Source organism: Balaenoptera borealis (assembly GCF_965194805.1).
Source record: "Balaenoptera borealis genome assembly, chromosome: 3".
Lineage (NCBI taxonomy): Eukaryota > Metazoa > Chordata > Mammalia > Artiodactyla > Balaenopteridae > Balaenoptera > Balaenoptera borealis.
Window position 1 is genome coordinate 5203026 of NC_138866.1, and position 22180 is coordinate 5225205.

At 43.4% G+C, this 22180-nt stretch overlaps 1 protein-coding gene across 6 annotated transcripts in view; it reads left to right on the plus strand.

The window, feature by feature from the left end:
* SETD3 (SET domain containing 3, actin N3(tau)-histidine methyltransferase) overlaps positions 1-22180 on the plus strand; it is a 71292-nt gene that overhangs the window by 44934 nt on the left and 4178 nt on the right. For 4 of the 6 annotated variants that reach the window (XM_082387722.1, XM_082387724.1, XM_082387720.1 and 1 more), the window contains 5 exons: positions 12964-13022; positions 13887-14001; positions 18740-18814; positions 19869-20035; positions 20918-21003. In XM_082387722.1, the coding sequence (XP_082243848.1) occupies positions 12964-13022; positions 13887-14001; positions 18740-18814; positions 19869-20035; positions 20918-21003 (502 nt within the window). Of the gene's footprint in view, positions 1-12963; positions 13023-13886; positions 14002-18739; positions 18815-19868; positions 20036-20917; positions 21004-21304; positions 21717-22180 lie in introns of those variants that run through there. The other 2 variants (XM_082387725.1, XM_082387723.1) reach the window with 2 other exon arrangements.

The following is a 22180-nucleotide window of genomic DNA, read 5'->3' on the forward strand; positions in this document are numbered from 1 at the left end:
TTTTTTTTTTTTTTTTTTTATGGCTGTGTTGGGTCTTCGTTTCTGTGCGAGGGCTTTCTCTAGTTGCGGCAAGCGGGGGCCACTCCTCATCGCAGTGTGCGGGCCTCTCACTATCGCGGCCTCTCTTGTTGCGGAGCACAGGCTCCAGACGCACAGGCTCAGTAGTTGTGGCTCACGGGCCCAGCTGCTCCGCGGCATGTGGGATCTTCCCAGACCAGGGCTTGAACCCGTGTCCCCTGCATTGGCAGGCAGATTCTCAACCACTGCGCCACCAGGGAAGCCCTGGTCTCTGTTTTGATCCATCCTTTGGTACATTACTTTCCCTAAAGAAGACCTTCTTCATCATTTCCATTAATTTACCAATGTCTACTGAATTTAATTCCCTTCCTCTGGAAGGATACTAACTAATTGATGCCTCTCAAGTGCCAGCAAACCTAGGGGGTGGGCACTGTCTTCCCTTTACACGTGAGGCAGCTGACCAATAGTCAGGGCCCCTCCAGAGCTGCTGCCCTGTGCACTGCACCCTCTTCTGCAGGGCCCTCACGTGCCCACCAGCCTTTCCCTGCTGCTTCCCTACTTGAGCTTTTCCACCCAGCACACCTCAGCCCCTCCTCCTCCTGCACCAATGTTCCTGGTACAGTCTGGGACACTATTCTACCTTCCCACCTGGAGACCTGACTCACGTGCCCCTCCTCCCTGAGTCACTGCCTGATCTCTCTGTTGCCAATAACGTCTGCAGCCCCTTCTCTGTGATTCCAGCACACGGCATGTGTTCTGGTGTGACACGTCGTGTTTGCCCACCTGGATGCCCTGCGATGGTGTCATTACTCTTGTGCACAGGGAACCCGTCTTACTCATCGTCCCCCACGGGGCCTGACCCATAGCAGGAACAGTGAACCAGAGTCCGTCTGTGTTCATCAGCTCCTTGCGTTTGACAGGTTCAGCGGGAGAGCCCAGGGCTCCCTCTGCCCGTCCCTTCTCCCTCCCCGGATCCACCTGCCACCTGCCCCCTGCCGGGCTGGATCACTTCCCCCTGCTCTGCCCTCTTCCCCTCAGCCGCCCTCGTCCCGACCATGACTGTGTCTAGTACCCGCCACCCAGCAGACAGGGAGCTCCGGGAGGAGGGCAGGGGCCTGAGCCATCGTGCTTACTTGTTCCCCATTCCCTGGCACAGCATTTCACTCGAGAGCGGGCACTCTGTAATATTTGTTGAATAAGGGATTGGGTAAATGAGTGAATGAATGAATGGATCAACTCAAGAGCAGTTTAATATGGTGTAAAGTCATGCACCAGCTGGTATTTTGCAGACTTCTGTGTTAGAAATGCAGAGGTCACTGGAGGTCATCTGAAGGTTTGAAGGAAGAGGGATATCAAACCATCTTAGGGTTGGCAGAGTGAATCAGTGGAAGGGAGGTAAATCTTTCTGATCTGGAAAGTAATATCAAATTATAGTTATGAAAACTGGGGGAAACTGTTTTCCACATCACGTTTTTTTCGGGGATATATAAGATTACTTCCAGGTTTTGCAACTTTTCTTTTTAGAAATTAGAAGATGACTAGAAAAAACAATGGCCATTTTACCGAGGATAGAGTCTTAATTGACAAAGCTAATGATCTAGAAAAACCTATGTTGGAAAATGTCACTTTATTATATGTGTCTGGAAGTGCAGATGGGCAAACAGGTTTTTTTTTTCTTTTTGCAGCAGATTCATTAAGTGTTTAGAAAGAGGTTCTCTCTGTACCGCCTTCCCCAGCCTGAGTAGCTTGAGACTAAATCTAAACTCTCTTCTCTCGTGTCTGTTATGAAGCAGGTGTCTGTGCTGCCCTTTATAGCAGAGCTGCAGCCTCCGCACCATTCTCTCTCAGCCTCTGCTCCCGGGCCCCGGAGCATCGGCCGGAGTGTCCAGGTGACAGTGAACTCCGAGCGGGGTCAGACCCTAGCCTGGCCGGAGAGATGCCTTATCACACCTCGCTGACTGTCTCATCCCCCGGCTGTTGTTTCAGAGTCTCTGCAGCCCTGAGCTGCCCCCAGGCTCACCCGTTCCCAGTTTACTAATAGAAAACTCAGACCAGATGACAGGAATTTCTTCTATTTCTTGTTGTCTCCATCTCAGTTTCTTTGTGTCTTTACCTCCCTCGGTCCCTCTGAGAAGGAGTCCTGGCCAGCAGCTAAGGTGAGCCTGGTGGCCCGTGCCCAGAGCTCTGTGACATTGCTCTGGGCGCCGTCTCTCCATCCCCATCTTTCTCATCCTTTCCTTCCTGCCCAGCTTTAGCCCTTGGGTTTACAGAACGTCCCTGTGCCTTTGAGATAACGTCCTGTCCCCTTCTGTCTTTAACCACAGCATTTACCAAGAATATTCCATGCTTGAGAGTTCTTCGAGCCCCTCTGGTCTAGGCCCTCCCACTGCCCCACTAATGACATGCCCCCTGATGGGTCCCTGGGCCACCAGTTCTCCGATCCCGTGGCCGTCCCACTGCCCTGTCTCCTCGACCTCCCTGACGTTCCTGCTGACCCTTCAAGCTCGCTCTTCCCCGGGCTTCTCTCACTGCCATTTGTGTCCCCCCTGAATAGAAGTGCTCCCCAACTTTTGGGACTCTGGGTTAGGAGTTAGACCTGGGTTTCACAACCCAGTTCTAAAATCTTCTCTCATCTATGACTGTAATCAAAAGTCATCTTATATCGAAAGGTGACTTAAGTTAATATATTGGATTTCTTGCTTTCGGTTCCAAGTGAACAATTTGATAATTGCCTGTTTTATAGGTAGCGCTTAAAAGCTATGCACTGACTAAACTGTTCTTTCACTGAAAATTTGTATGCAGATATTGACTGCTCCAGCAAAATGGTATTATTCTTAGAAAGTGAGACAGTATTTTCTCTGATAAAAACGAGAGTGAAATCCATCTCATAACTATTGATCAGTAAAGCATCTAATTAAGGAAATATAAGGCAAAGCATATTTTTTGTGGAAAAAGAAGTAGACTTGCATTGTCTCGCTTGTCCTGCTGGGCTCTCACTTGGGCTTGTCTGCAGAGATGGAAGCTGGGCGGAGCCTGGTACAGTCCTGCACGATTTGATCGGCCCTTTTCCTCTCCTTGATTTTATACCTGGTTCTGTTTCAAGGTAGACTCTAACTTTACAGAAGAATTTTTTTTATGACTTCTTTTCCCTAAGAAATTTTGATGCCAGTAGGGAAATAGCCTGCTTTTAAAATTTTTATTTTTTGGTAGAACAATGCTCGAAAGAGTTATGGTACCTTTTCTGGACTCAAAAGGAGAGAGGGAAATTTTTTTATCAACTGAAGCTGAATATAAAATAATTTTGCTTAATCACAAAGAAAGCTCTCAGCTACTTTACCCAAAGGCACGGACATTTTAAATTACATTTGGTTAGTCAAGTGAGTTGTCTTGACTTACTGTAATAACATTCCGTTGTGCCTCTAATGAATTATAGCCCTGTAATTCAGTTCATTGTAGTTTTAATGGGGGTATTTTTACCAAAAATGTTAAAAAAATTTTTTTATTTATCAAATCTCAGGGTGATAGGTTTGAAAGTTCCCTTTTCAGGGGGTACAAAAAAGGTTTTCTACACTTTTCTGAGCAATAGCTCTTTATCAGTGACTTTATATTGTTCATACCTCCCTCCCTCCCTCTGTCTCTCTCAGTCTTTCTGTCTGTCTCTCTCCTGGAGATACAGAGAGCTTTCCTGTGTACCCAGCCATGGAGCAAGAGAAGTGTGGTTACCTCTTGTTCAGTGGCCTCTGTACCTCTCCTCCTTGGTTGGAACATTTGTAATTTTGCTCTCCTGACGGGGACCCAGAGAAGTAGTGTTGGGGATTTTCTCTTTGGTACCTTTTAGCACAGTTTAAGCATCAGGAATACAGAAAAGGAAGGGGTATGAGTAGTCTGCGATGGTGGGGGCACCAGCGCCCTCACCACTGGTCTCATACATGCTCCCTGTGGACCCCAGCACCTGCAGGGGTCGCGAAGACACACTGAACCTTGGTGCTGTGATCTCAGCCACCCACCCTTACCCACCTCCCTTGTGACCAGCAGCTGGCTGTGTGCAGCAGGGACCTTTACCCTGGATTTTGTTATCCTTGGGATTTACCAAAGTAAACTCATAGCAGTGGTGACAAAGTAGCATATGTGATGTGTGGATCCATATGATGTGCCTGAGCATGTGAGGGTTTCAGAGGCTTGCTCAGTTGTGGGAACCCTCCTGAATCCTTAGGATTGATGTATTACGTCAGAATGTGGCCCGTCTTTATCAGAATCCCAAGTCTGAAATATGCGGGTTCTCAGGTTCCGTGGTGCACCCCTGGGTTCATAGCTTACTAGCTACTCGTGACTTCAACTTCCTTTAGGCTTAAAGGCAGGACATTTAAGGCGCCAAAGTTCATTTCTCTAACAACTTGACAACTAGGAGAGTTGCAAGTAGCCAAAGAGATGGTACCTGTGTAAGCACTTGGAGGTAATACTGGTTTAATGATTGATAAAGCTGTGGGGTGTCTTAGAGGCTGTTCAGAGTTATCATGAAAATGATAGGCGTTCCAGATAATGTAATATTGGAAGTTTTTGGGATACCAATGTGGCATAATTCTAATGAAGAAAATACCAGAAAGTGAATTCCAAATATGACCTCTATGTTTTAAAATGTATTAAAGGAAAAGAGTGTACCTATCTACATGTATTTGGTACATATGTGTTTTCTGGGACCAGGGTTCTTCATGTCCAGAATAACAGGGAAATTGGGCTAGATGATCTCTAAGTTACCACCTGGGTCTGAGATTTTATGACTATAGATAGCGACTTTAACTAAATATGGCATCCTTTCTGGTGGTTTGGAAATAACAGACATAAACATTCTTAGTTTTGGGAATATTGCCTGCCTCTAAGCTTTGTAATGTCCTTTAAAATATCTCTGTGCTGAATTTTAAATGAGACCAATATTTACCAAGCATTTTCCTAGAATTTCAACAGGAAAAAAACGTGTTTACCGTATCAGAACTTAACCTTAATTTATAAAAGCGGGACAACTAATTATCCTTTGCCTTTCAGTAAGCTCCAGAAAACTTTTGCCTGGTTATTATCCCAGCCCCATCATTTATTAACTGGGTAATAACCTTGGACATGATGTTAATTCCTCTGTCCCTCAGTTTTTGCAGCAACAGAATGGGTCTACTAATAGTGCCTATTTCACAGGAAGCAGGATGATTAAATTATGTAATACACGTAAAGTTCGCAAGAGTTCCTTGCACAGACTGCTTAGTAAATGGTGACTGTTAATCCCTCCCTTCCTCCTTCACTCTCAGTTTCTCAGTCTCTCTCTGTCTCTGTCTCTGTGTCTCTGTCTCCTAGAGATACAGAGAGCTTTCCTGTGTACCAAGCCACGGTAATTCCTTTTCTGGGACAAGGTTTGTATGCATCTCTGAATGTCAGTCTCCCTGTCAAGGAGATGGGCTTCATAATGGTGGTCAGAATCCTCTCCTCTTATGAATGACTGGTGCCCCTGATCATGCTAGCTTGATTGATTTAACCAGAGTCCAAAGTCTCTATCCTGAATTGTTGAAATCTAAAGTAGCCGAAATGAAAAATAAAATTCTATGAAGCTGATGATAAATAATTCTAGCCTGCTTTTCTGATGCAAATGCATCCTTCTAAAAATGAAAACTGCTTTTTACCATTTTGTTTATTTCTAGTTTCTTTGGTGATAAGTTGAGGAGTTGCAAGTATTACTCGCTTGCTGGAGTTATTATCTTTTTGCAGACCAGAGGAGAGATTCGATCATGGTTTGGAGTCCTCAAGTTAATCAGCAGATTGAGATATTTGGGGTGGGGGAGTGTCAAAGGCAAAGAAACAAAAGATGTAAGAGCTTAGAAAAAAGGTAGAGGCTGCTCTCTGACCCCCTTTTCAGATGAGGAGACGGAGGCTCGGGGTCAGGTGATCTGAGGTGACCAGGGAGTATGGGGCTGTCTCTGTTAAGGTGCACCGCTGCTGGGGTGAGTTGGAGTGTCACGGTGGAGGGACATTTGGGACAGGGAACTGCTGGGCTTGGTCCATTTTGCCCCTTATTGGATTCTTAGAGTAGAGTAGAGCTTTCTCAGATATGCTTGAAGATAGATTTGGGGGGAAAAAAGAAGATTCTTTGACCCTAGATGGTGGGAAAATACCCTATTCATGAGAGATGGCAGACAGAAGAAAAGGAAGCCCAGATCTGTTTCTCCGGGAGCCCGTGGGCAGTGCCTGTGTGCGCTGCGGCAGGGGAGGAGCGTGGCAAGCACGTGACCCTGGGGTGCGGTCTGGTCACCGCCAGATCGCCTCCGTGCTCTGGCGCTGCCTCTCGCTACCTTCGGAGTCGTCACTCCTCGGTCCCACCTGTCACTTTGGCCATGACGGGTCCACCGAGAGGAAATCTCCTAGCCCCCAGGTCGCGGCTCTCCCTTCGCTGCTGCCCAGGGCAGAGGGCACGGGGAGCGTTTCCCTCTCACTGTGGAGAGCGTTTGTTTCTCTGAATGAGGCATCGTGCGAGGCACTGGGGATTCCCTAGTGGTCAAAAAGGACGTGGTCCCTGCCTCGCTCACCTCCTCGGGCAGAGAAACGTGAACCGAATGTGCCTGTGTGCGTGTACACGCACACACATGCGCACACGCGCGCACACAGTGGGAAAGAAGGGCCTGGGGCTGGGAGGACACAGAGCAGAGGAACCTGGTGGTCGGAGAAGGAGGGTCTGGGCTGTAACCTCTGGCATCACCTTTCTTTTTTTTTTTTTTTTTTTAAATTAATTAATTAATTAATTAATTTATGGCTGTGTTGGGTCTTCGTCTCTGTGCTAGGGCTTTCTCCAGTTGCGGCGAGCGAGGGCCACTCTTCATCGCGGTGCGCGGGCCTCTCACTATCGCGGCCTCTCTTGTTGCGGAGCACAGTCTCCAGACGCACAGGCTCAGTAATTGTGGCTCACGGGCCTAGTTGCTCCGCGGCATGTGGGATCTTCCCAGACCAGGGCTCGAACCCGTGTCCCCTGCATTGGCAGGCGGATTCTCAACCACTGCACCACTAGGGAAGCCCCACCTTTCTTTTTAAAGTCACTTATCTGACTGCTGCCAGGCAGGACCCCCCTGAGGATGGTGACTGTGTCCTCCTGTCACACAGCACCTCGAAGAGCATTCAAGACAGTCAGTAAATGCAGTATTTGTTGAATTTCTAGTCCTAACCTATTCAGCTTTTTTTCTGAGTCAATGAATATTTGTTGAGTGAACAAATGATTGACAGTCAAAAATGTAGATTGATTATGACTAAATTTGATTCGTGGCTGATTGCCCCTCTTCAGGGAATACAAATGGTAACCAATAAAGTTTTTAAACAGGCATATCTTTTTCAGTGTTTCAGTAGATTTCAACTTAATCTAAACTGGATGTAGGTTATAGATTTCAGTGTTCCAATGAAAAAACCAATTCTTCCGTCTTAAAGTAATTTTATAAATTTATTGAACAGCGTTGATATTTCTCCACTAATCTCATTTTCTTAATTAAAATTTCTGTATTATAAGGTAATACCCATTTGCTATGAAAATTAAATATAAGTATAAGGGAAAAGCAGACAGTTTAAATTTAATGTGTATTGGTGTATTTATTTGATCGTATTGAGTGAATTCAAAGAACTTTATGATGAAAAATTCCCTGAAGAGTTGGGTGTAATCTGTGTTTAAAAATAAAAGTCTTAAAAATTGATTTTTTTCCCTCAAGAGCCAAACGCGTGAACCGCGCTTTGATTCTGATTTATGGTCATCAAAACTAAGTTCTAGATTCAAAAGATATTTTGCAATTTGTCATTCAGTTAAACTGTGTTATATCCACTTAGAAAATGAAATATGAGCAGGAGGGTTGAGGACCTACTAGAAATTGCTGACTGACATGCTGCTTCCAATTAGCCTATTTTTGGAGCAGGAGGGGGAACCTCAGTGTTCTAAGTGTAAATTTTCCTTCTGCCCCTCCCCTACCCCCTACCTTTTAATACATATGCCAAATACAATCTTTGACATGTTTTAGTTAGGAAGTTCAAATTGCATGCTACTATGGTTTTTTATCGGAACAAAATAGGTACAACTTCTAAATTATGTTTTGTCATTCCTGATACTATAGAGCCATTAATAGGTCACTGAACTACCATATATATTTTTCAAATTAACAATTGATTATATATTACAGCAGGTTATAAATTCTTTAAAATACAGTATTTAGGAGTCATTTTTATGAACTGAGCTACTTTCCTTTTAATATATTTAAATGCCTCATTGAAGGTGATTATTAAATGTATTCAACTCAGTTTCCATATAAAAACTGGTCAAGGTTAGAGCTGAGTGTTCTTTAGAAAAGTAAAGATCTGATTTTGAGAAGTGTTTGTGTCCTAGAGGCCGTTTATGTGTTTTAATCTTTTTTTGTTTAATTTCCTTAGAGGGTTTTGAATCTTTCTTTAGGTTAAATGTGTTTTTTTAAAGAATTGTTTTAGGAAATACCTCTCCATGTATTTATGAAAGTGCTTGTCTTTTTATTTTATTTTTTGAAATGTTTACTGTTAAATGTTAAAAACAAGAAACAACTTTAACTCAAATGTATTTTGTTCCTGTGCAGAGCTGTTTCAAAGCTGTTTCACATACTAGATGTTTCTGAATTAGGAATTCACATAATAATGAATTCTGCTTATTTTGCTTCTCCACAAAGATTTGTTGTGTGAGCTTAAAATAAGACTGCAGCTGATTCGTGTAGCACATATTAACTGTTTATTTAGTTTAAGTACATGTCTGTATCTTTCATTTCTGATCAACCCGAAAAATTTGCATGCTACACAGCAGTCATCTTCTTTATACTTTATTAAATATCTGTCAATTATAAATATCAAGGTTTTACATTAATGTCAAGATAGTACATCAAAAATTCATGGAATATGTGACTTTTTCCAAGGGTATTTAATACTTAATGCATTTGTGTCATTTTTCTTTCCCGAGATATTGACAGGTTTTATTAAGTGTTTGTTAGGGAGATTTCATTTTTATCAAGGGACTATAAAGAGAAGCTGCATGCTAAATCAATTTTTAAAAGCCAGAATATTGTTCATTTTTTCATCTTCAAACTCTTGTAATCCATAGGTTTTATTTAAATTTCTTCTCGGTTTATTTTTGTTCTATGTGAGTGATGGTTCAAGACAGAACTTTAATAAGGATCAAATATGCTGACTGTAGTGGTTTTTAATTTCCTTAAGCATAGCTACCAGACCCATGCAATATGGTAAATTCTTCAAAATGTCATACTTACATATTTAGCAATATTACTTCTTTTTATTGAAGCCAAACAAACGATTTTAGATATTAATCTTCCCCAAACGTAGTGATTATTTTGTACTAGGTACAATATTACTGTGTCTCATCTGGAACACCTCCTGTGGTAGAAGAGGGAATGGGAGAGAGCTTCCCTGGGTTGCCAGGCTTGACTTAAGGAAACAAGAATCCTCTTTTAAAAGTAAGCTCTGTAGGGCTTCAAGTCTGATTATGAGCTACAGGAACTGTTCATGTCTCCAACTTCAAATATTTATAATGCACAAGAAAGTGAAAATATCGATCACTTAAAAAATCTGGGCTTGTTTCCAAACCTGTATTTATGGGGTGGGTGGGGAGTGGGGAGGGAGTTAATGCTTGGTGGACCCTATGGCCTGCTCCGGTTGGGCCCTGGTACCTGAGAGACGCCATCACTGTCGTCTTTCTCTACTGCCAGACAGACCCTCACTCATCCCATGTGTAGCTAGATCTTGGAAACAGCTATCTCAACTAAAACTAATCAGCCACGATGAGTAAGTTTTCTGCTTTCATTTGCAGTTTTATTTTTAAAGTACAGGTTAGGAATGTCTTCTATTGGAGATAAACAAAACCCTTATAGGATTTTGCTCCATAAAGTGAGGAGTGTTCAGTTGTCCTCCCCATAAAGTATGAACTTAATGACTTTCATCTAAGAACATTTTTAGGAGCTTTCAAGTAACTTCAGGTTAATATTATAATTTTTGGAAAATGTATTTTTAAACCTTAAGCCTTGATGTGTTTAAAAAAAAAAAAAAAATTCTGTCCAGAGCTTAGTGTTTGGAATAGACATATTTCTTATTCTTGTTTATTTTTTCAGGGTATGTGAAAATACTTATTTTTAAAGTTAAATGCTTTTCACGTGCAAATCACTTCAATATTTGAATGTTTCAAGATCCTTGTAAAACTATTATATAATAATTTAAAGAGGTAGGTTTGTTTGTTTTTTTTGTTTTTTTGTTTTTTTTTAAGAAACGAAATTTCTCTTGAGTAAAGCTGAGCCAGTAGCCGTTCTTGATAAACCCAGTTTTGGTTTAGGATAAGTTGCTCTGGGGGCCTTGCCCTGGGAAATAATTAAAGAACTCTGCAGCTGTAACCGATTCCACCATGAGGCCAGTAGGTGGCGCTGGTGTCACAGCAGTGAGGGCCCCGTTGAAATGGAAGATACTTGCCTTTCTCTATAGCCTCAAATTCCACTTCAGTATAACTGTTAAGTGCATGTGTCTGTGGTAGAATAGATTTTTTTTAAACCAGAATTACGTACAGTGGGCACACCTTATTTTTTAAGCAGATAAGAACAACTATTTCTAACATTCTGCAAATATTACGTAACTCTGTAGCCAAAATAATCTTCAAAATTAACCTGAAGAAAGCATTTGCACATTTTTTCCCCTTGTGTTTTCTTTACGACTTCGTCAGGCCTGTGAACATAAACTTGTATTTTTGGTAAGAAAGGTATATAAATAGTAGGAAGGAAGACATTTTGGAGAGTTAATTTTCCATCTTTTTGGTCCTTGAGGAGGCTGCCCTTGTTTGAAGAGTTTTCTTCGTAGAGTCCAAAGATATTTAAAGATCTTTGAGTGTTTGGAACATTCTTCCACAAGTCATTTTGACATTCAGCATTCTAATTTTGAAAATTGTCATCTCTTCTCCTATTCAGTTAAGTCAAACTTTTCGAGGGGGAGGGGTCGAATTTTTAATACTCAGGGGGTTTAGCATTGGAATTTACCAGCTTTCAAAATACCACAGGGCATTCCACAGTTTAAGTGAATTTAAAACATTTTAAAATAACAAAAGCAACAATGCTTTCCCACCTCCTAGAGTTTGAGAAGAAATGGGATGTGCAACATTCCCAGTAGGTCAGACTATGTGAAGCTTCATTTTATAAGTGAAAGGAAATTTTAGCAATGGAATTTCTTTTCTTTAAAGTTCTGAAAAATTTCTATGGTACTTATCATCAAATTAGTTTTGGGTGGAGGGGCAGTTCTTATCTGCAGAATTTGTACTGTTATGAGGAAAAACCTGAGCACCCTTATGGTCAAGTTCCATAATTAAATGGAAAGCTTCTTTAGGACTCTTAGAACACAGGCTTGCATTTCATTCATTACAAAGAAGAGGCAATAAGAAGCTTCTCCTTGAATCTTTGCTATGCTTGACCATGGTATTGGGGTTGTTTTTTAAACCAGAGATAGTTTTTTCTAATCTTCCTAACTAGAATAATGCAGCTAGAGAATGCCCCTGAGCGATAGGTTGTTTTATATTTTGACCTAAATTATATCTTCTTTAATTTCATTTTTATTATCAGAACATTTACATATTGTGTGACTGTATTTCCATATGTTGACTTTTCTTCCAAAGGGTTAAAACTGGGTTTAGGATCAGAGGGGAGAAGCAGGCACTTTGGGAGCTAGCACCCAATTGGCAGCCTTTTGTAATATATAATTTGCCTAAAATTGCGCGCCGAGCACAAGCTTTTGTTTTCTAATTGATTTACGGTTCGAGCCACTTTTACCTCATCCCCTACTGTCCTGCATACGGTGCCAGCGAGTAAAGTGTAGTGAGCGATGATAAATTGCCATGCACTTGTGATGGTAACACGTCAAAAGTAAAAACTACATACTATACGGGGCTCCGTGCATTTACAGTGCTGCAGAGACAGCGCAGCCGAATCGCACTGGTATCTCAGAAATCACCATTTGTTCATTTGATCACTTACTGCAGTCTGTCTATCAGCCTGTAATGGAAACCGAAGATTAAAATTATACTGTTACAGCTTTGAATTTCTTAGTTGATAACACAGTTTTTTAAGTGCTCGAAAGGCCCAAGGTGGGGGGAGTATTGTGGAGAGAGAGGATGTGAGATGTGTACAATTTTCTCTAAAGTGTGAAGTTTTGGATATTTTTATCAAATGTTCTTTTGTCCAGAGACAAAAAAAAAAAAAAAAAAAGGAGTGAAATTTACATATGCCGATCTCGATTTTATCTTTATTACATTTGTTCGTAAAATTTAATTCATAATTTCACAAAACTGTGTTTTTCTTGATTTTCTGTATTTGAGCTGCATCTGCCATGTTGTATGATTCATTTGCACATAACAAGTTGATTTCCTTCCAAATGATTTTAAGTCAGAGATAAATGAAAGAAGTTTCAATTTATTAGAGTGCTTTTAATTGTTCCTTTTATTGATATAAGAAGAGATTTGGACTATTCGTGAGGGCTGTACAGCACATTATGGCAAGAGATGTAAAGGGAGGCCGGACAGACACCTGACTTGGAGGCTCCGGGTTTCCGTGTAGACGAGACACTCATGGTGTGCGTGTGCCTACCTTTTGTAAACTCAGTCCACCTTAAATTTTATTTCTGTGCCGTGTCTGTGGGTCCTGGTATCGAAATATGAAGCAGCAGATTTATGGCGGCTGCTGGGCACAACAAATTAAGTTGACAGTGATGTATGAGAGCATAATAGCACGATGATCCCTCAGTAGCGCGGCTGGATGCCTCCTGCTTCATTTGGCTCTTGTTAGGATCTGTTAGGCAGCTAAATAATGAAATTTTGCTGACTGATTTCTGTTTTCCCTTTTTCTCTTTTCACCTCTGCTTTCTAAAACTTCTAATTCCCAGACCCATCCTCATGCCCACAAACTGCCCTTGAAGGATTCTTTCACTTATGAGGACTACAGGTTGGTGTGAGGGGTGTGTGTGTGTGTGTGTGTGTTGGGGTGTGTGGGGGGTGTGGTGTACGTATGTGCGAGGCACGTGTTGGAGGGTGGTTTCTTAGTGAAACTGGGATCTCAGGAGTGCGAAGGGCTTGGGTAAGAAGTGACTTGCATGACCATTTAAAGCCTTAAAGAAGAGATTGTCTTTCCGGAATTTACACTGGACCCCCCGGGGCAGGGAGCAGCGTTTTAATAGCCACGTGGAAATTGCCATTAACCTGTATTGGTGGGGCTTAGCCAAGTGATGCTCAAGATTAACATTAGTGCGGAGTGAGGATTTTTTTTCTTTCAAACAGACTATTTTAGCGCTTTAAAGTAGGGACTTTTTTTTAACAAAAAGATTTAATGCAGTGCACAACATAGTAAAAAAAAAAAAAATAGCATTCCACATTTTGTAGAGTTCTTAGAGGATTTCCGATCAGAAAGGAGTTACAGTGTTTGCTTTTCACTGAGGCTCAAAATAGGTACAGAGTCAGCGTTTGGGTAAAAGAGGGGTGGGGTCTCTCCGCAGCAACGAGGACCGGGACCCGCTGAGACCTGGCTGGCTCCGTTCTAGGCCCTCCTTCCAGGCCGCTTTCTCCCGGGAGCGTCCTCCCTTCATCTCTCACTCCTAGATTTCCCCTGGCTCCCTTTTCCTTCCATATCCCCCCTCCTCCTCTCTTTACCCTAGACTTAATTTTAAATGATGATGAACATCACCTTTGTGACTTAGGAAAGGGTTTTGAAAATTCGTGAGAGGTCAGGCCCACCTCGGTTTTGGTTGAGTTGTGAGTGCCATGGGCTTTCAGATGTGCCGGCCATAATTCGCCTCTTTTCTGATTGTTACAGGTGGGCGGTCTCTTCCGTCATGACTCGACAAAACCAGATCCCCACGGAGGATGGTTCCCGGGTGACCCTGGCACTGATTCCTCTGTGGGACATGTGCAATCACACCAATGGCCTGGTAAGGACCTCCTCGGGTCGTGTTCATTAATCGGAGAAGTTCTGCCTACAAGTCACTGCCCCCTCCTGCCCCCTCCAAGAGGAGCAAGCAACGCCAAACCTCACCCGCCATGAGTAGAGGCTGGGGTTTTTTTCTCGCTGTGTTTACTTAATCCTGAAAACGTGAGTCTTACATCACTTTCAGAAGCCACAGTGAACTGCATTTCTTTGCTAAGCCACGATTCCAGCCTAGACATACATTTTCTGTTTTTTTTTTTACATTTTCTTATCTTATTGGACGACAGACTTAAACCAAAGTTTCTTTTTTCTTATTCTTTTTAAAATACCAATTCATTGAAAAAAAAATCCTTTCTCCTTCTGGTTTTTCCTTTTGTGTTGCTTGTTTTCTCTCTTTGCTGACTGTGTTATCAGTTACTTAAGTTTCTCTGATTCTTTCCTGCCCCCTCTCCCTTCACCTGCTGTGCGGACACATCCTTGGCCCCGTTGATTAAGCTGCTTTTGCTCAGGAGCGAGTCCTGGTGTCCCTGGCAGTGGGGCGGGAGGAGGTGCGCTTCGGCGTTTGGCTCTTGGCCTTGAATGCAGGAGTCAGTTGGCATCATCAGGCGTTGGGAAAATAGGGAGGTGCTGCGAGGATTGTTAATCAGGACGCACAGAGGAGGCTGCCTCTGTTTCTCAGCATTCTTCAGATTCTGAGCCTCAGAGCAGGTTGCTGTGCTCTCTGTGCTGAGAAAGATTTCCTGATATTGCTAGTTGGAAATATGATCAACTTCAGGACGTTTTGAATCTTTAAATATTATAATCGTATACTGGCTTGGTTAGTTTTTTGTTCATCTTTTCTCAGTGTCAGCTTTCTTTGTTATTATTAGCAGTATTATAAAAAGACTGGTGCTATAAATGAGTATTTCACATCTAATTCCACAAAATGGCCAGAACACATGCCACGTGTGCCAGACACTTAAGAGAGAAACCCTAGTGCTAACCTGGGAAGGTCTAGCCACAAGCACACTCTTAAATTGGAGAGAAAGAATAACTATACTTTTATAATTATATTTTTGCCTTAATTTAGATATGCTTAATTTAACTAGCCATTTTGAGGAGTATTAGCATATTTTATCATTTATTTTCATTAATGAATACAATTTTATGTTTTGTTCTTTTTGTTTTCTTTCAGGGCTATTTTAAATGATTATAACATTGAAGTTTTAAAATTTTTCAAATAGCTTTTAATATTTGACAACAACATTTTTCTTTTTCTTCTTTTGGATTAGGTCATTGGTTCCCAAACTTGATTGATCATCGGGGTTTATTTTTTTCTTTCTAAAATTTAACAAGTACATACTTTACTGTAAACAAAGAAAACCAGTTAAAGAAAACAGAAGCCTCTGCAGTGAAACTCAGAGGTCCCCTACCAGTCCCGGGCCCCAGCGGCCCCGTGGCTGGTCCACTCGACGCCTCCTGGGTAGCTGGTTACTGGCTTTCTGCACATCTCTCCCATTCTTTTGCTGTGCATTTGCACCTTCACATACTCACATACACACTGGTTTTGTGTGGCTTTCGTGTAAACTACTCACTCTTTTCCCCCCTAAAAGTAAAAAAAAAAAAAAGTTAGTTTATCTCAAAATAAAAATAACGACTTGATGACAACTACTAATGCTGTCTTTTTTCTCATACTGTTCATCAAGTCTCAGCCACGACAGTCCTGGCAGAAACATTGCTAACCTTGAGAAGGTTTATACAAGATGTTAGTGCTTTTTCTACAGTGGTTATCTTCTCTGCACACTTAACTCTACTACACCTTTGTTGGACAGTTTCCCATCGTAAAAATAACACTTGATGGGAAATTTTGTCTGGTAGGATTTCAGAATCTCTTTTAGCACTATGAAGTTGTATGTCATACATATTAACAGTTAATCTCTTTTAAAATAAGGTACTTGAAAGGGAGGCTCAGCTTTTCAGACAGTAGATTTCTTTTTTGTGTGTGTCTATGCTGACAGTCGTTGTCTGTCTGATCTGACTACCACTGAGGGAGTTGATAGAAATTTGTAACCCAGCAACGCTGCGTGCTTCTAACAGTGTCCCCAAACCTGGTTATGGGGGTAGAAATGGAGGAATCAAGTCTGTGACAGTGATTCCAAACCAGCAGCAGCAAGGAAAAGCACGAGAAATTAAGAGGCTGGAGGAATACCTAGGCCGGGCTGGAGACTCTGGCGAACGTAATCTATTTCCTAGCCACTTTGAGAAACAAACGTAGACAAGTTTATAAGGCGGCGTGTTGAACTGTGAGGCATAACGTATCTAAATTCTGCGTGACTTGTTCAGAACTAATGGGAGCAGGTCTGCTTTCCCTTTTTTGAGGTTGTTCAGTTCATACAGAGAAGGATACTTCTAAGTGGGCTTCGGCCGCTGTATTAGTTCCAACAGGTAAAGCGTGTTGGAATGATCAGCCCTTGTATTTGGATACGTGACTCTACCAACCAGGATGAAAGGGCTTTGGAAGATTCAAGCAGAATTGCAGGGGGCTCTTTTTCAAGGCCTTTCTGTTTGAGTGTTGAAGATCTGAAACATTTAAATGTGCATGAGGCTTCCAGTCTCAAGGTAAAAGCCCAGGTGTTTACAGTAGCAGACAGGGCCCCCTGCTCAACCTGTCCCCGCGACACCCCGGTCTGTCTGGGCCCTACACGCCCACCAAGGGCCTCTGCGCTGACTGTTCCCGCTGCTTCCCCAGGCGGGGCCATCCTGAGCCCCGTGCATCAGATGGCCACACCTCCCCGCCCACGGGCCTCCTTTCCTGTCCTCCACCGTCTGTCTCCTGTGCTTCCGCCTGCTCCTCTTATAGATTGTTGGCCCTCCCCCTTCCCTCCTGCTTCCCCTGACTTCCTTCTGCCTGTTCGTGCTCCTGTCAGGCCCCCTGGGTACTGCCTGCACCATGGAATGCCAGCCTTCAAGGGCTGGGAGGTCATGGGCAATCCCCACTCTGTACCTTATCATCAAGGTCATGTTTGGGGGTCAGAAAAGTGATTTTGATGTTGGGCAGGAACTTCATGGAGCTGATTTTTTTATCAAGTGTTTAAGCTGTTCTCTGAGTGAAAATGAGCCAGAACACCTGCCTTCATTTAGTCCTCGTTGCTTTCATATTTCTCATTGGTCTTGGTTCTGGGGATACTGGGTTTAAAGAGGAGTGTTATCTGGCCTTCCATCCCCAAATGCCATTCCCTGGACTCAAAAGTAATCTTTTGAGCTGTTGATACCTTGAATAGCAAAGTAGCACTTGTAGCCGTCTTGAATTTTGATTCTCCAGGATAAAATGAGGAGATCGAAGTAATTAATGAGCGTTTACAGACAATCTAAGAGATTGGGGGGCTGCTCTGAGGGACAGACTTCTGAGAAGGAGCTTTTAATATAAATTGGAGAGCCTATTCTTTTCCCTGCATCAAGCAGATATTCTCAAGGACACGGGCAGTGTCAGGTGTTGGGCCCGGTGAGCTAAGCTCCAGGCGCCGAGGTGGAAAGGGCTAGGCTGCAGGTCTGGCTGGTGGGGGGTACACAGATATAAATACCCTATTATTGGGTGGGAGAGGCTTTGGGGGACAGAGAGGGAGGGTGGGATGAGGGGAGGCAGCTCCAGAGAAGCCAGGGCTCAGGCAAAGCAGGAGCTGAAGGTGGTTGCAGGCACGAGGGAGCGGGGACAGCACCCAGAGTGGCAGGCGAGTGGCGTGTCCAGAGACCATAGGGAGGTGTGGGCCTCCTTGTAAATTGGCCTTGCTCAAAAATTTGGATTTTTTCCGCAAGGCAAAGTAGAGCACCACTGAAAAGTTTGAAACAGGAGGTCAAGCATGTGTGCCACACGGGACGCGGGAGGGACAGTCCTGGAATTTGAGACCAGTTGGAAGGGTTTTGCACGTGGTGAGCTGGGTGAGAAGAGCCAGGGGACGGCAGGACAAACAAAATGCAAAGGGTGACTCGGAAGGTAAAATGCTGACCAGTTGAGGCCCAGAGAATTTTGTAGTGACTTCAGTGCCGAGACCACGACATCGCCTGCCCCCCTCCCACACCCCTTGACAGGAGAGATTAGGAAGAGATCCGGATTTTCAGTGTAGTTAGTGGATTTGGGGGTTTAGAAACTCTCACAGTACAGCTTTCAGCATAAAGAGAGTGAATAGGATACAACTAAGTTGTTTTATTTTTCCTTTGCTTATCTGAGAGTTTTAATTTCTCTAGTTCCAGAGTAAAATAAGTACATAATTCGGAAACAGAGCTTTTCTTTCTCCCTGATTCTTTATCCAGTGGGAAACCCGCCTTGTGTTCTTAATGGCCAAATACTAAAGATGCTGTTTGCGAGTCAGTTGGAGTTCTCCAGAGATCCCGCTTCCCTCCTTGCGGGAGTGCAGGTCCTGTGGGTGGGTGGGTGGTTGGAGATGGGGGTGGGGGAGATGAGCTCAGAGCCTGTAACTTTGTAATGAATGATTCTGTTTGGTTGAGACCAGCAAGGGATAACCTCTACAATACATTTTCCAAAGAGTATGTCCCTCACTGCAGGTACGGGGTCTTCCATAAGGATTTCGGGTGTGAGTGGAATTAATTAAAATAACCAAGGCAGTTCTTTGCTCAGCTTGATGAAGCAAGCAGAGTGCACCCCTTTCAGTAGCTTTGCGTGTCTTTTATCCTCTAATTGCCGAAAAAAGGCCCTCCTGAGCGAGAGCACTTAGACGCTGTCCTGTCACCCTTCCTCCCGTGTGCAGATCACCACCGGCTACAACCTGGAGGACGACCGCTGTGAATGCGTAGCCCTGCAGGACTTCCGGGCCGGAGAGCAGGTGGGTTCCGCGCCGAGTCCCTCACCTCATCCTGTGTTGATCATTTTTAAAAAGTATTTAACTTGGGCAGAAAATTTTGAGATTTGTATTTAAGCCTTGTTTTCTGGAATAGATATTGAGACCCAAAGCCGTAAAAAACATGCCGTGCTTTGAATGGGGCCTTTGGGTCCACCAGGGAGAAAGATGTGAGCGCAGTTATTTGCACAACCGACCCTACTGTGTGTAACACCGTCAACTGAAAATAAATTCTGTGTTACGACAGTAGAACAGATTTTTCGACTGTACAAACTGCATTGTTTTCGTATCTTTTCCTGTTGATTAGAACCTTCTTTAAAGGAGGCAGTTTATTTAAGCGGCAAAACCATAAGGGAAAAAGGAACCACAAGAGCTGTCTTCTTGTACTTTCACTTTAATCTGTGAAGTTTGAAGTAATATTTGGGGTGGGGTTGAGCCTTTCAGTAAGTTTGAACATGTGCACGAATGGACACCTACACTCTGCCTGGCAGTCCTGCGACCAAGCAGGGAACAGAAAAAGACAGAGCTGACATAGACCACCGACATTCGAGCTGGGACAGAGTGAAAACCATTAGCCTAACAAAGTGCCTGGAGACAGTTCATAAACCCTCCTGCTACGTGCAGACTTGCCGCAGCATCTAGAAGTGGATTTCTGCCAGACACTGCCTTAAACCCTGGTTCCAGGAGACGCTCTTGTAGTTAAAGGAGAGGGAGAAGAGAACATGGTGAATTTTGAAGTGCAGTCGTGAAGCAGCAGTCTCACTGTTCCTGGGAGTGTGAGGGGGGATGAGAAAGGCTGGGACGGCGGGGTCCGGCTCCTCTGGGTGCCAGAGGTCTGCGTGTGCTCTACTCAGCCCGCCCGTCCCCGCCCGGCGGCACATGCTGTTCAGAACGGGGACATGGTCACCTCAGAGCTGTTTGTCTCCTTAGTGTGAAGTTGCATTAAATATATGAGAACTGATCCTTTGCCCTGCTCTGTACTGAGAATGGATGTTAAGTTTCTTTTATATCCCTTTATTTTTTCTTTACTGCATCTCAGATTTACATTTTTTATGGCACTCGGTCAAATGCAGAGTTTGTGATCCACAGTGGTTTTTTCTTTGACAATAATTCACACGACAGAGTGAAAATAAAGCTTGGAGTGAGTAAAAGTGACAGGCTGTACGCCATGAAGGCCGAGGTCCTGGCTCGCGCTGGCATCCCAACGTACGTAGAAAAAAATCTGTCAGCTCTTTACTGTGGTACTTGAAATATTTCCAGTCGCATAGTGTTTAACTGGTGTGTTAATAAAACTTCTCTACTGTAGTTTGTCTTAATCCCTTTATCCCTATTATACTGCAAATTTAAACCGTTGAGATGCATGGTGATTTACCAGCGTTTTCAGATCAACATAATTGTGTCGTTGGAAGCGTCCACAGCCAGTTCTAGGGGATGTGGCCTGAAATCCTCGTTCAGTTAATAAGTGCCTCCATGTCATTAATGCCTTTCACCTTGAAAAGGTTAATGACCTGGATCAGTTTGTTTCATTTAATTCTTTGCCACCATTAGTTTCTGTAATGAAGTCATGCTACTCAGTGATTTCAAGAATTTCTGGTTAAATCAAATCGTAAGATTTCCTTGCATTTGAGGTGCAAAATGATAAAGACAAGAATTATGATTTATTGGTTCTCCAGGGAATGGAGAGAACCATTCTTAATGAAAATGGATTATCTAGACCTTTTTTTATTGAACTTGTCAATATTTGATTAATGATTAAAATGTGAACTCAACATAAATTATTGTTAACCTTTTTTAGGAACCATGGGTATGCTTAATTCTCCTAATGTGTTGTATGTACCCGGGATGAAGGCTATCAGACTAAGAACTGCTGGCAGTGATGGTTACCGCCATCCTCCTCGGCCAGCCCAGGCCTTCTGCATTTCGCCGGGGCTGAACATTCTGTTTTTAGAGTTCTGGTGAAGAGGTGGGGTCCCTCATGCTGGCCCAGGCTCCCTGAGGGTGACCACACGGAGTGCAGATTCAGAGATTTCACTGTGGGGCAAGTAGGTCACTGCAGCAGGGACTGACCTCTCTTCTTCCTCTCGTCAGCTCCAGCGTCTTTGCATTGCATTTTACGGAGCCACCCATCTCTGCCCAACTTCTGGCTTTTCTCCGAGTCTTCTGCATGACCGAAGGTAAATCATTTCAGGAAGAAAAAAATGTTGAGTTTTTTCTTTTTTTAATTCATGAAGTGTGAGGCAGAGGGATTCAGATTAAAGATAAAATTGCTTAAAATTAAAGCACTTTGGGGGGAAGAGGTAAGGCGGTAATAGTGGAGAAAGAGGAAATTGATCTGTTTTATCCTGGAAGTATTTTATTAAATCCTCAGTGTGTTGTCAGTATACGCTTGTAATAAACAAGTAATTCTCTACTGCATTGGAAGAAAACTTAATACATCTTGGATTGTCTACCTATATCAAAATTCGACATTTGTAGATGGGAGTTTCTGATGTGCCTATTACCCAGGACGACAGAGCCTAAATGTTCTCACGGCGAATGGTCATTCGACACCGAAGTCAGGTGGTCGGCCATGACCCCTGTGGGCCAGAGGACTTCACTGGTTAACCAGCTCCGTAGTGTGAATCCGAAATTGCCAGCAGGCCTTTCAGTGCCAGGCATCCCGTTGGAGTAAATAACACTGCAAACAGAACCTGTGTAAACTGCAAAATAGTCCTGTCTACAGCCTCTTATTTCAGGCACGAAAAGAGTCAAATATATGCATTGAGCATTACTTTTATGTTTCCTGAAGACAAGCCATTTGGGATCTCTGGCACTGAGATGTGATCTATTGCGGTTGTGTTTTCACTGTTCATCTGAAAATATACTCCTCCAAATCCCCTGGTTGTGAGGTTCCATTTTTAATTGTGTGTGAGTTTGCTGTTGTTGTAAACTACCCTGGATCCTGTGCACAGCAGATTGGGTGGGAATGAGTGACTGAGTGAGTGCGTGCCACCTAATTGAACAGACAGACAAGTGTTCTTCTGAAGGAAGCCGTCCGAGCGCTAGAGCAAGGGCAGCCGGGGCCGGAGCAGAAATGACAGCCCGTGGAGGGAGTCCGCTGGGCTCTGCTGTCTGGCTCCCTCCCTTCATGTCTGCAGCCAGAGAAGTGCTGCCCAGGTCCTGGCTTGACATTGGAAGTAGAAGAAACTGAGTCCTGAAACACAGACAACCACCTGCAGAGCCCAGAGAGGTGTGAGGTGGTCCTTGCCCCTCGCTCGCAGCCGTACTGCTCTAGACTCCCTGTCACTCAAGCGAGAGCTTTTGGTGATTTTGTGCTTTGGCACTGGTTCCTCAATTCAATTTAGTGAACAC